At 42.9% G+C, this 12,500-nt stretch overlaps 2 protein-coding genes across 3 annotated transcripts in view; both read left to right on the top strand.

The window, feature by feature from the left end:
- The window catches only part of nfxl1 (nuclear transcription factor, X-box binding-like 1), a 15,075-nt gene extending 10,500 nt beyond the window's left edge, over nucleotides 1-4,575 (top strand). Inside the window, exons 17-23 of the mRNA XM_053686178.1 lie at nucleotides 281-418; nucleotides 495-661; nucleotides 871-940; nucleotides 1,933-2,037; nucleotides 2,872-2,958; nucleotides 3,863-3,916; nucleotides 4,001-4,575. Coding sequence (XP_053542153.1) covers nucleotides 281-418; nucleotides 495-661; nucleotides 871-940; nucleotides 1,933-2,037; nucleotides 2,872-2,958; nucleotides 3,863-3,916; nucleotides 4,001-4,174 — 795 coding nt within the window. The 3' untranslated portion in view covers nucleotides 4,175-4,575. The remainder of the gene's footprint in view (nucleotides 1-280; nucleotides 419-494; nucleotides 662-870; nucleotides 941-1,932; nucleotides 2,038-2,871; nucleotides 2,959-3,862; nucleotides 3,917-4,000) is intronic.
- Nucleotides 4,576-5,176: 601 nt separating this feature from the next.
- corin (corin, serine peptidase) overlaps nucleotides 5,177-12,500 on the top strand; it is a 25,386-nt gene continuing 18,062 nt past the window's right edge. Inside the window, exon 1 of one of the 2 annotated variants that reach the window (XM_053686173.1) lies at nucleotides 5,177-5,395. In XM_053686173.1, coding sequence (XP_053542148.1) covers nucleotides 5,336-5,395 — 60 coding nt within the window. In that variant the 5' untranslated portion in view covers nucleotides 5,177-5,335. Of the gene's footprint in view, nucleotides 5,396-9,627; nucleotides 10,031-12,500 lie in introns of those variants that run through there. The other variant, XM_053686174.1, reaches the window with a different exon arrangement.

The following is a 12,500-nucleotide window of genomic DNA, read 5'->3' as shown; positions in this document are numbered from 1 at the left end:
ACACTGCGTAGTGTGAAAGTGGCCTGAAACAACTGCTGCAGTCTGTGATGAGGAGGAGGAGGATGATGAGGAGGATGATGAGGATGATGAGGAGGATGATGTTGATGGTGTGGAGGGGTTTCTGGGTGGATCTGTTTAAGTTTGCATCTTTTAATTAGCAAAAACATCCACAGTCAGCATTTCAGCTATGACGCACACACACACACAAACGAGCTGTGTTCTGGAACTTTCTGTGTGTTTAATACTTTTTCTCGTGTGTGTGTGTGTGTTGGTAATGTAGGTGAGTCCAGTACTGTGTCATGTACGTGGGCCGTTCTCATGTGGCCGTGCATGTGGACGAACTTTGACCTGCGGGAACCATAGCTGCAGACTGGAGTGCCATGCTGTGACCTTTCACCCCAAGAAGGAGAAAACTGAGGTACATCACCCACTCGTCTTTCTCTCGTTCCTGTCTGTTTCTTTATTAAGGCTGTCTGTCACCTATATGTGTACAGGCTGGGAAGGAGTGTGAACAATGTGAAGAGGGCTGCTCTAAGCCCCGCCCCACTGGATGCCCCCACCTATGTGCCCTCCCCTGTCACCATGGCGACTGCCCCCCCTGCACTCAGATGATCAGACAGCGATGCCACTGCAAGATGTCCAACCTCTACATTGAGTGCCTGTGAGTCTCTCTCTCTCTCTCTCACTCACACACACACACACACACAGTAACTAGAACACTGAAATAAGTTCCTGAACTTGGCCATGTGGGTGGAGCTAGAGACATTGCTGCTCAATGATTGGTCAAACACAGAATGGTCCTGATAATGTCTCTGGATAGAGTGTAGTTCTGATACTGATATGTAAGTCACATTTAATCTGTGTGTGTAGGAAGCTGACCTCTGCTGACGATGAAGATAGAAAACTCCTCACCTCCTGCAAGAACCAGTGCCCTAAACAGGTGCGTGTGTGCGTGTGTGCGTGTGTGTGTGCGTGTGTGTGTGCGCGTGCGTGCGTGCGTGCGTGCGTGCGGTTGTGCGTGCGGTTGTGCGTGTGTGCGTGCGTGCGTGCGTGCGTGCGTGCGTGCGTGCGTGCGTGCGTGCGTGCGTGTGTATTATCTGTGTAGGTGTGCTGTTGTGGCCTCACACCTCCTGTCAGGGCAGACTCCCAAAAATTCTTCCTGCCCTCAACTCTGTCTATCACACCCTGTTAGCAGATGTGGGTGTGTGTGTGTGTGTGTGTGTGTGTGTGTGTGTGTGTGTATAAACACTGCAGTGGACTGTGAGAGAGAAAAGTTTACTAACACAAATCAAAGAACTTTCCAGAACCATAAAACCCATTCTATACACTTTCATCTTGATACACACACACAGACACACACACACAAAATCCTTTCAGTTCATTTGTCTCTTTCTTTGTCACTGTCTCACTGACCTCTCTCTGGGTCTTAAAGCCCATTACGTTAATGTCCGTACCGCTCAGAGACTGAGTGACAGTATAATAGGGATCCGGAGGACACGCAGACGGATCAGTACACGGACGGGTTTTTCGCATGTTCGGTTTGCTCACCTGATTTACTGCTTAAATAAAAATTTTTATGTGTTTGTTCACGTTATATTTAACGGTATCATGTTTAATATTTATATTTAACAGACGAACGATGGAGTTAAACTGACAGTGTGATTATGATCTTAGGTGATAAAGGGTTTGGAGATGAATCGTTCCGAGGGAGACGAGGCTCGGATTGAGACGCGTGTAGTTCTGAAAGTGATGTTCAAGAATATTAAATATCGTTCTTAATGTTCACACTGTCGTGTTTAATAAAAAAAATTATAATAACCCTGCTGAAGGGGACAGGGTTCTGAGGCACTGAGGCCATTCTACTGTTATTTCACAACACTTTGACATTATCGTGTGTGTGTTGTGTGTGTGTGTGTGTGTGTGTGTGTGTAGCTGAAGTGTGGGCATCGCTGTAAGGAGCTCTGTCATGCGGGAGAGTGTGAGGAGAACTGCAATCAGAGAGTCAAAGTCAAGTGTCCATGCAAGAGGATCAAAAAGGTGTGTATATATATATACACACACATACGCACATACAGAGGATTCAGAAGGCCCCTTCACATTAGATAGCGTTACTACCTCAGTAGGGCAGATTTTATTTATTTATTTATTTATTTATTTATTTACCCCTGCTAGCGTGCAGTGTGTCTTCGCTAACTCCCCCATCCTGTCTCCTACATTCCAGTGGCATATTAACTGTCTGGTTTCTGCGCGACCGAAACACGAGGCCATTGTTTTTGCTCGTAAACTCACGAGTTTCTGATTTGTCCATCTCTGTAACGAGGATAATTCTGTTTACCTGTATATCAGGTGCGCAGATGTTCCGCTCTTATTAACCTCCTGAGTTCTTGCTTTGATCCACATTCCAGCTTTTCTTGTGTTTAGAGATCAAACCCCCCCCCTCTCTCTCCCTCTCACTCACACACACACACACACACAGTCTGATTATTCTCAGCACACACTGGGCTGTAAATCTGACTCATCTCTTCGTGCGTCTGATGAAGCGTGTCACTGTGAAACACAAAAAGTCTTTACAAAGTCACATATATTTATTGGGAAAGGCTTAAAGACGTCGGCGCTGAAATGATTTAAAGATGTTGGGTGACCAGCATCTCATCTCCAAACAATCCACATTCGAGACAGATCTGTTCTCTTTCTCGTTCTTCACGTAAGAACACACACTTGGAATGAGCTAAGACCTGGAGCAGGCGTCTAAAATTAGGCTGACTTCCTAGTAAGAAGACTTAAAATGTTTGAGTGCCTAAAAAGGACACTGATTAGTCATCATGGATACCTTTTAAAATACTGTGTGTGTGTGTGTGTGTGTGTGTGTAGGAGTTTTCATGTTCCCACGCCAGACAGGAGGAGAATCTGGTGGTGTGTGATGACACCTGTATGGACCTACAGAGGAAAAATGCTGAGGTAACACACACACACACACACACACACACACACACACACACACACGTATGTATGTATGTATCTATGTATGTTAACTGAGCAGAAGGAGAAAGCGATGTTGAACAGCACTGAGAGACTCAGTTTACACCACGACACTGTTGGATTCTTGGTTCTGATTGGTTCGAAGGTGTTGATTAAACAGCACAACTGTTTATATTAATGCGCTCGTTCTGATTCATTATAGTTTCTATAGTAACGGTTCGCTCGCAGGGAAGCATACAGAGTGGACGCTCCACTGATGATAAACGGGTTAAAAATCGGTTTATGTGCTGAAGTTTTCTGTAAGGATAAATGTGTTTATGTAACGCTTATGGAAGGAGTCTCCAGTGTCAGTCAGAGGTAAGTTTCAGATCTTCAGGACAGAGGAGTTTACACTTCTTTCGGTTTCTCAGTAACAGGACAATGGAGAGAGAGAGAGAGAGTAAAGAGAGGGCAGGTGAGGGAGTGAGAGTTTACAGCTGCTATAACGTTAGCAACAACAGGAACTAACTCACTTCATTGAACATTACATGTAACTATAAATGGATAAAAAGTATGAGGTGTCTATTCACACTGAAAATTTCACTGACGGTTTCAGTGACTGTGTGTGAGAGAGAGGATAATTAGTTGCCATGGTGATGGGGTGTAAAATGCACTATTGTATATTCAGCTTTATGTGCTGCCACTTGGGGGAACTAAAAAAAATATGGGGCCATTAGTGCAACACACACACGCACGCACACACACAAAGGCAGTAGAACTCACACTAGAGCTAATGGTGAATACCAGAGTTCTTTACACACACACACACAACGAGCCATTTGAGACACTAACAACTTTCCCCAGAGAAAAGTAGAAATTAATGGTGGGTGTGTGTGTTTAACAGGCCCAAGAAGCGGAGGAGAGAGCACTCAAAGAGGAAGAGCTGAAGAAGCAGCAGGTCATTTTTTTTTTCCTGCATAAAGATGAGTTTATTACCATCATCATTGTACTGCGTACTCATATTCCTGTCTGTCTGTCTCAGGCCGAGTTGGAAGCCTTTGAGAAGCGGCAGAAAGGAAAGAGGAAGAAGAACAGGCGCAATACAGAGGTGGAGACTCCAGAAGGGGCGTGGCTTAAATACAGGAAGTATTTCCTGGTACCTGTGTGTGGCGTCCTATTGGCTGTTGGAGCATTTTATCTGCTGCAAGCCGGTTAGAACACTTTAACAGTGACCATCACTGAGACACCATGCTGATACACACACACACACACACATACACAGAGATCTTCACACTTTAGTGTTTCCTGCTTTAACACACTCATCATCAGGATAACAAAGGTGTGTGTGTGTGTGTGTGTGTGTGTGTGTGTGTGTGTGTGTTGCAGTCTCAAGTTTAATTGTTATCCTTCTAAGCCGGACATGTTCTGTTCTGTAGATTAGGTTTATATCTGTAACGATAGATCAGTTATTGTTATAAATAAAGTATCAGTAGATTTTGGTTATTTGGGATTAATCAGACGTTGGAATGAGAAGTCTTCAGATTGAAAGGTTTTGTAGCGAGAGCTTTTCAACGTGTCATGAATAAAGTTTTGTTTGATTAAACAATGTGAAATGTTGCTTTGTCGAGTTTTCTGTTCTGAGAATTAGCACGCTAACAACCTTCTCCTGACTGGCTCAGATCCTTCACGCTGATGTAACGTACAGCAGACGCTGTGTTGCTGAGCGAGTGTGTGATGCTGGCGTGCTGACGTTTCACAGGGCAAGCTCACCGGCTTCCAGCGCTTCATCTGTTCTGTTCAGCTTTGCTAATAAGTTTCAGCATAGCCAATAAGAGAGCAGGGGGTGTGCTCAGCTGCACAACCACTTCTATGCTTTCTGTAGATGGTGCCTCAGCATGCTGTAGGACTCAGTATCAGAGTGTGTTCTCGAGGAAGATCCTCTAATGATAGACCTGCAATTAAACACCACCACTACATCCTGCTCACGTCATCAATCAGCCTGAAACGGAAATATGTAGAAAATACACACACACACTACACAGACATGCAATTTTGTTACGTAATCGGTGTGAAAATCTCACGTAAACATGCTAAAATGTGTATATGACTGAAGTGGGTGAGAAACGACGGGCCAAGAGTCTGTGCTGATTCTCTGTGGGCGGGGCCGGCACACGCAGTGAGGGCGGAGTTAACAGGACTGTTATGAGCGCGAGGAAGGCGCGCGCCCCACGGGTTTAATTTAGGGGAACGTGTATGTGTGTGAGAGAGGAGAGAGCGAGGGAGCGCGAGCCAGACAAGGCAGACCTAGTTCCTGGTTCCTTCTTCTCTCCATCCACCTGTGCACCTGTCTCCTCTACTGTCCGACCTGCCCGCGTGCATGTCCTCCACGGAGACGCTGCGCGCGCTCAGCCTGGAGGAGCCGCGCGAGCACACCGCGGTAAGGCAAGCACGCCGACACTCGCTCCGTATCACGAGACACTGTCTCTCTCTCTCTCTCTGTGTGTGTGTGTGTGTGTGTGTGTGTGTTCAGAGACCATTTAGAGGAAGGGGTTTATTTATTTAGCTTTAAATAAATAAGCAGGACTATTCGGAGTGCGCGCGAACAAACTTCAGCGCAGAGAGCTCGCGCTCCTTTAAAGCGGTGTTTATTAAAGCACGAGCTGCTTTTCTGCTCTGTTTATGTACAGAAGTTAGAAAAGTCCAAGAGTAAACAGACTACTGCATGTTTAACAAAAAACATTTTTAAAAAATAATGTAAAAAACCCTGAATGTACCCTCTCAGAACACTGAGGTAATAAACGTTACGTTTTCTTGTCGCCAGAGTGGGAACTCCAAGTGTACACATTTAGTACCATTAGAACTGAACTTTTAAGTAGAACGGTGGCTTTAAACTTTTAGTCTGTAAGCTAATTACTATTGATGTACTTTAAATCATTTTAGATGTACAGTACATGCTCCTTCTCAGGTGAACTCTATCAATCAAAAGTAGGAAACAAGTCCCCTGGATGGTACCACGCCAAACACAAGGAAAGGTTCTGGGGAAAAAAAGTTTACTTTACATGTGCACAGTGCTGTGAAAAAGTATTCGCCCCGCCCTGATTTCTTCTGTGTATATCTCATAGTGAATAGTTTTAGATCTTCAAACGAAATACAACATAAAACAAAGGCAACCGAGTAAACGCACAATACAGTTTTATTTATTTATTTTTTCGAAGCAAAACAAACGATCCAACATCTATGACCAATGTGAAAAATTAATTGCCCCCTTAAACTTAAAATCTGTTTGTGCCGCATTTAGCAGCAATAACGGCACCCAAATTCTTCCGATAACTGGAGATCAGACTTTCACTTGTTTCTAGGACTAGGACTTACTCCTACGCTTTGGATCGTTGTCTCGTTGCATAATCCAGTTACGCTTGAGTTTCAACTTACGGTCTGAAAACCGGACATTCTCCTTTAGGATTTTCTGGTAGAAAGCAGAATTCATGTTTCCTTCAATTACTGCACGTTGCCCAGACCCAGAAGCAGCAAAGCATCCCCACACCATCACACTCCCTCCACCGTGCTTCACCGTAGGTATGATGTTCTTTTTGTGGAATTCGGTGTTTGGTTTACACCAGATGTAATGGGACTCCTGTCTTCCAAACAGTTCCACTTTCACCTCAACAGTCCACAGAACATTCTCCCAAAAGGTTTGAGGATTATCAAGGTGTGTTTTGGCAAAATTCAGATGAGCCTTAATGTTCTGGCTTAGCAGTGGTTTTCACCTCGCCACTTTTTCATGGACGCCATTTTTGCCCAGTGCCTTTCTGACAGTGGAGGCATGAACAGTGACCTTTATTGATGAGAGAGGACTGTAGAGAAGTATAGACGTGATTGAACAGGGTTTGCAGTAATCAGGCCTGGTTGTGTCTCGTCCAGCTGAAGGCCATCATCAATGCAGTTTCATAGATTTGGGGAATTAGTAGCTATGGGGCCAAATACATTTTCACACAGGTGTTATTTTGGTATAATTTATATTAAGCAGTTTATCTGAAGTTAATCATTATAATATTCGAATTTGAAGTCATGCAGGCTTGTAAATCCAGGCTTCTTATTTTATCAAATTAAGAACTCATAAGAAGAAGAAATAGATCGCTCTTCCCATGTCTATTTGTTTGAGTTGTTAGTGAGTTTCAGTTGTTTTTTTTATTTTTGTTAGACTCAGACTTTTCATGTTACACAATGCCGTGTTTCCGCAGCCGCTACAGTGACCTGTTATTGCTCTTCAGTTTACGATCCGAAGTTTTACAGCAGTTAATATATTTTTCTGTTTGGTGACATAGCGACCTGAACGTAGCGTAGCAACGGACACTCAAGCATACATTACAGAGGTGGAAGTTCTGCACTGATTCACTGTTTAACCTCCAGCTTTAAGGGCTTCAGATGTCACGGAGTTACAGGTGGAAAGCATCTTCAGTTAGATTAATGACCAAACAAACACTTAAAATCAGAACGTGTTTGATTCCAGTAAGATTACTGAACATGCTGCTTCACAATCAAGCTCACTGTAAAGGAGGAAGGAAATGAAAGTAGCTATAATCATCTTTCACAATAAAGATTCATGATCACGGTTTAAATGAAATCACTGGCCTGCCTCAAGATTATTCATTACATAATTAAACAATTTTCCTACGAGAAATAGTCCTCATACTGTGTAGCATACCAGCGGTAAAGCATGTAGAATGTGCTCTCTTAGATGACCTCAGGAGAGGGAAAAACGTACAGAAGAATAGGAAAAATAAATAAAAAGGTGTTTCTCGTGAGGAAATGAAGTTCCGAGAAAAGTAACCCACCTGGGTTTGTGCTCATATTTATACAGTCGAGGAAAAAGGGAGCTGCAGAAAAGACGTGAAGAAAACTCAGACTACAGTTTATACTTTATTCTTCTTTACTGTAAAGGATTCATTATTGTCGACAGTGGCAAAGAACTGACGGAATAATTGACGAGTTTCTAAACGTTATTCCTGCTAGAGAACATTTTTTAAGAGAAAAGGAAGTCAAAACACGGCACTAATCACGTTAAATATTGCAGTGCTGATTACGTTTACTGGGGACCATGGAGTTGTAAATTTACTTTAAAATGCCCCTGTATTTCACACATATATGTCTCATCAATTTAGCGTCGCTGTAATATCACTGTAGCATCACTAACGTCCCTGTAACTTCAATGTAATGTTTTAATATTAAATTTCTACAATTTTTCCTAGCACATATGGTACAGTAAAGAACACTTTTAGCTTTTATAAAGCCTGTAAAAGGATCTTCATGTAATTGTTGTACTCTAATCGTATGGAAAATACTGTTAATGCAGTATCTTTATGGTTGTGTTTTGATCAGATCATACCCGTGGACGTCCTCACTATTAAACAATGTCCTTTACAGTGAAAAATCAAAGCTGTGTCCCAGACCACACGCTGCGGTACTAAAGGGTACGGTTAGTAGTGCGCGTCCTGTGGTAGTGTGTGGTTTGGGACACAGCCCGTCCTCCGTGCACCCTGTTGGTGTAACTGAGGAGACTCACAGCTTCAGCCCAGGTTTTTCCTCCACGCCCTAAAAATAGTCCGAGCTCCAAGCTATGGAAAGTGTGAAGGCGAAACATACCTGGTTAAAAATAGGCGGCCAAACTCGAGGGGCCTCCAGGTCCTAACACCCCCCTCCCCCCGACACACACACACACAAACACACAGACCAGGCACTGACTTGTATCCCAAAAAAGTCATATGTAGCCAGTGTCATTAACTAGCCAGCTTAGCGAATGGCAGCTATAAGGACGTTTATAGGGTTACCATGACATTTTGCCATTTCCTGTAGCAAAGTGTAAATATAACTGTTGGCTCTGAACTGATAAATACTTTTTAACAATATGGAACTTCCCCAAAGCCACTTCCTGTTATTACATGCTAAACCTGCATATACACATTTTACCGGTGTGTTTAAATTATGTGACCAGAAGACTCCTCACTTATATTTTACAAGAAATGACAATTTGCAAACGAGTTATCTAGCAACATGTATGTCGGGAAATTACTGAGAAAGATTCTAATTTAAATATTACATGCCAAAAGTCCACTGTGATTTTCTGTTCGAATGAACAAACGGAACCTCAACGCTATACACAGTAAGCACGTGCATTCACGTAGATGTTAGCAGCTAATTATCACAGTGCCATGTGGACCACGTGCGTGACATTATTTTAGCACACACGACCTAAAACTGAGCTACAACGAAACATATAGCAATATAAGGAGAAAATGTCCCGAAGATGTTTGGAGAACGGTGTGTTCGGTCGTTAAACAGTTTTTCGTCCATATTGTTTTATTTGACCTGAAACGAAGAAAGAGAAGTTAGCATATTAAAAAGTCCTACCGGCTTGTCCCTAGTAAATAAATAAATAAGTTATTCATTTTAGTCATTAAGCTTTCAGAGAGTTCTCCATCCAGCCCAGTTAACTCTGCCTCCACTTTATATTTAAATATACAGGTGTTGTTGTTATTAGCAGTACTGTTATATCTACAGGGTTGTTTTTGTATATAACATCTACTAATATATTATTATTATTATTATTATTATTATTATTACTTTGTAGATCTGGTATTAATTAGTTGTATTATTATTATTTAGTGATTAATGTATTGATGTTTATATGTAGTTTATTATTAATAATAATATTAGGTTATTATTTTATTCGCTCAGTACACTCTGTGGTTTGTCGGTACCCGGTGGCTTTAGGACCCAGCATGCGCGTGCACTGAGACACCGAGCGCCTCTGAAAAAGAAACGGGGCCAAAAGAGAGAGAGAGAGAGAGAGAGAGAGAGAGAGAGAGAGAAAAGAAAGAGAAAAGCGGGCGCCCGGGAGCGCGAGGAGTATTCGCGTGTTGTCTCTGCTAGCGCGAGCTCTCCGTGTCCGTGTCCACGTTCGCGCAGTTCCGGTACCGGACACCGGGAGTTTCACACACTGAGCGGTCCAGAGGCGGTCATGTCGGTACACAGCGCCGGTACCGGAGACAGAAAGTATTAGCGGTGGAGGCAGGTGAGGAGGAGGAGGAGGAGGAGGAGGAGGAGAGCGCCTCTTTAAACACACTCATTTTATTATGTTATATTATAAATAATTTATTTATACAATCATAACATGATTTAAATATAGATCTGTTTACATATCTAACTTTAAACTGTAATACATTTGAATACATTTATATTGTGTGTGTGTGTGTGTGAACTGTATACACTGTGTAAAACACGTGCACTATTTATATTGTCACCTGATATTAATAGATAATAATAATTGTATAATGTATGCAACAATTTTGCACACATGTTCTATATATATAGTTAGTAATATGTGTATTTATATATACAGATATACAGATATTTGTTATTATTATTATGATTATTAGCGTTACTTTCAGTTGTAGAATTAATGTTAATATGGTTATTAGGTTATGTTTCTGTCTATTTGATATTGTGCCTTTTTTAAAATTGTTTATTTATTTACCTATTCCTCCACTGAGTTTTTGTTCTCTGTGTGTGTGTGTGTGTGTGTGTGAGAGAGAGAGAGAGAGCTCTGTGTGAAAGGAAAATTGTGTCCGGAGATGTTTATCGTGTTAAATGGAGAGGAAACTTCACTTCTCGAATGAAACTCCTCCTGCGTGACCTTCTGCGGTGTCGGACCTCCTGTTGTGTGCAGCTGGAGTAAATTTAGAGGCGTTTCTTATCGAGCAGATGAAGTGACCGTGTCATGTACTGTACTCAATTCTGAACCGGTTCTGTATTTCCATGTGGAGTGTGAGATTAGAGTGCCGAGTGATCCTGACGCTCCACTTACACACCGACATTTAGACTGTGATTAAAAGCCCCTTTACCCCCCAGTGCACCGGATCAGAACCGAACATTCCCTGCTTTTATTTCCCTTTTCATTCTCTCAGTAGGAAACATGGCAGCTCGATGCATTTGCATGCACTGATTTAGTTAAGTGCAGTCATGAGTTTCTTGCATTTTTAAAATCTTTTTTAAAGATGTCTTGGATACATCTCTCTGAATCTCTCCCCCAGCAGAGAGAGGGTGTGAATCAGACAGTGGTTTATTGGTGTTTCTCTGAATCAGTGTTTCTTACTGACGGGGATTTTATCTTTTTAACTGAACACCAAAGATCACAAGTGTGTGATTAAACTCTGTACATGTGGATTTAAGGAAGTGTTAAGGCTGTATTTTACTGATTAAATGTTGTTGTTTATTTGTAATCTACACGTGGAATATGTTGGTGTTGATTGTGTTATCGGTGGTGTTTGGGTGTTATCGGTGGTGTTGACGGTGTTATCGGTGGTGTTGACGGTGTTATTGGTGGTGTTGACGGTGTTATCGGTGGTGTTGACTGTGTTATCGGTGGCGTTGGTGTTGACTGTGTTATTGGTGGTGTTGACGGTGTTATTGGTGGTGTTGACGGTGTTATCGGTGGTGTTTGGGTGTTATCGGTGGTGTTGACAGTGTTATCGGTGGTGTTGACAGTGTTATCGGTGGTGTTGACTGTGTTATCGGTGGTGTTGACGGTGTTATCGGTGGTGTTGACGGTGTTATTGGTGGTGTTGACGGTGTTATCGGTGGTGTTTGGGTGTTATCGGTGGTGTTGACAGTGTTATCGGTGGTGTTGACTGTGTTATTGGTGGTGTTGGCGGTGTTATCGGTGGTGTTGACTGTGTTATCGGTGGTGTTGACTGTGTTATTGGTGGTGTTGACAGTGTTATCGGTGGTGTTGGCGGTGTTATCGGTGGTGTTGACGGTGTTATCGGTGGTGTTGACTGTGTTATCGGTGGTGTTTGGGTGTTATCGGTGGTGTTGACAGTGTTATCGGTGGTGTTGACTGTGTTATTGGTGGTGTTGGCGGTGTTATCGGTGGTGTTGACTGTGTTATCGGTGGTGTTGACTGTGTTATTGGTGGTGTTGACAGTGTTATCGGTGGTGTTGGCGGTGTTATCGGTGGTGTTGACGGTGTTATCGGTGGTGTTGACTGTGTTATCGGTGGTGTTGACTGTGTTATCGGTGGTGTTGACTGTGTTATCGGTGGTGTTGACGGTGTTATTGGTGGTGTTGACGGTGTTATCGGTGGTGTTGACTGTGTTATCGGTGGCGTTGGTGTTGACTGTGTTATTGGTGGTGTTGACGGTGTTATTGGTGGTGTTGACGGTGTTATCGGTGGTGTTTGGGTGTTATCGGTGGTGTTGACAGTGTTATCGGTGGTGTTGACTGTGTTATTGGTGGTGTTGGCGGTGTTATCGGTGGTGTTGACTGTGTTATCGGTGGTGTTGACTGTGTTATTGGTGGTGTTGACAGTGTTATCGGTGGTGTTGGCGGTGTTATCGGTGGTGTTGACGGTGTTATCGGTGGTGTTGACTGTGTTATCGGTGGTGTTGACTGTGTTATCGGTGGTGTTGACTGTGTTATCGGTGGTGTTGACGGTGTTATTGGTGGTGTTGACGGTGTTATCGGTGGTGTTGACTGTGTTATCG

The sequence above is a fragment of the Ictalurus punctatus genome, chromosome 15 (genome assembly GCF_001660625.3).
Source record: "Ictalurus punctatus breed USDA103 chromosome 15, Coco_2.0, whole genome shotgun sequence".
NCBI lineage: Eukaryota > Metazoa > Chordata > Actinopteri > Siluriformes > Ictaluridae > Ictalurus > Ictalurus punctatus.
This window is presented reverse-complemented; position numbering and strand designations above follow the sequence as displayed.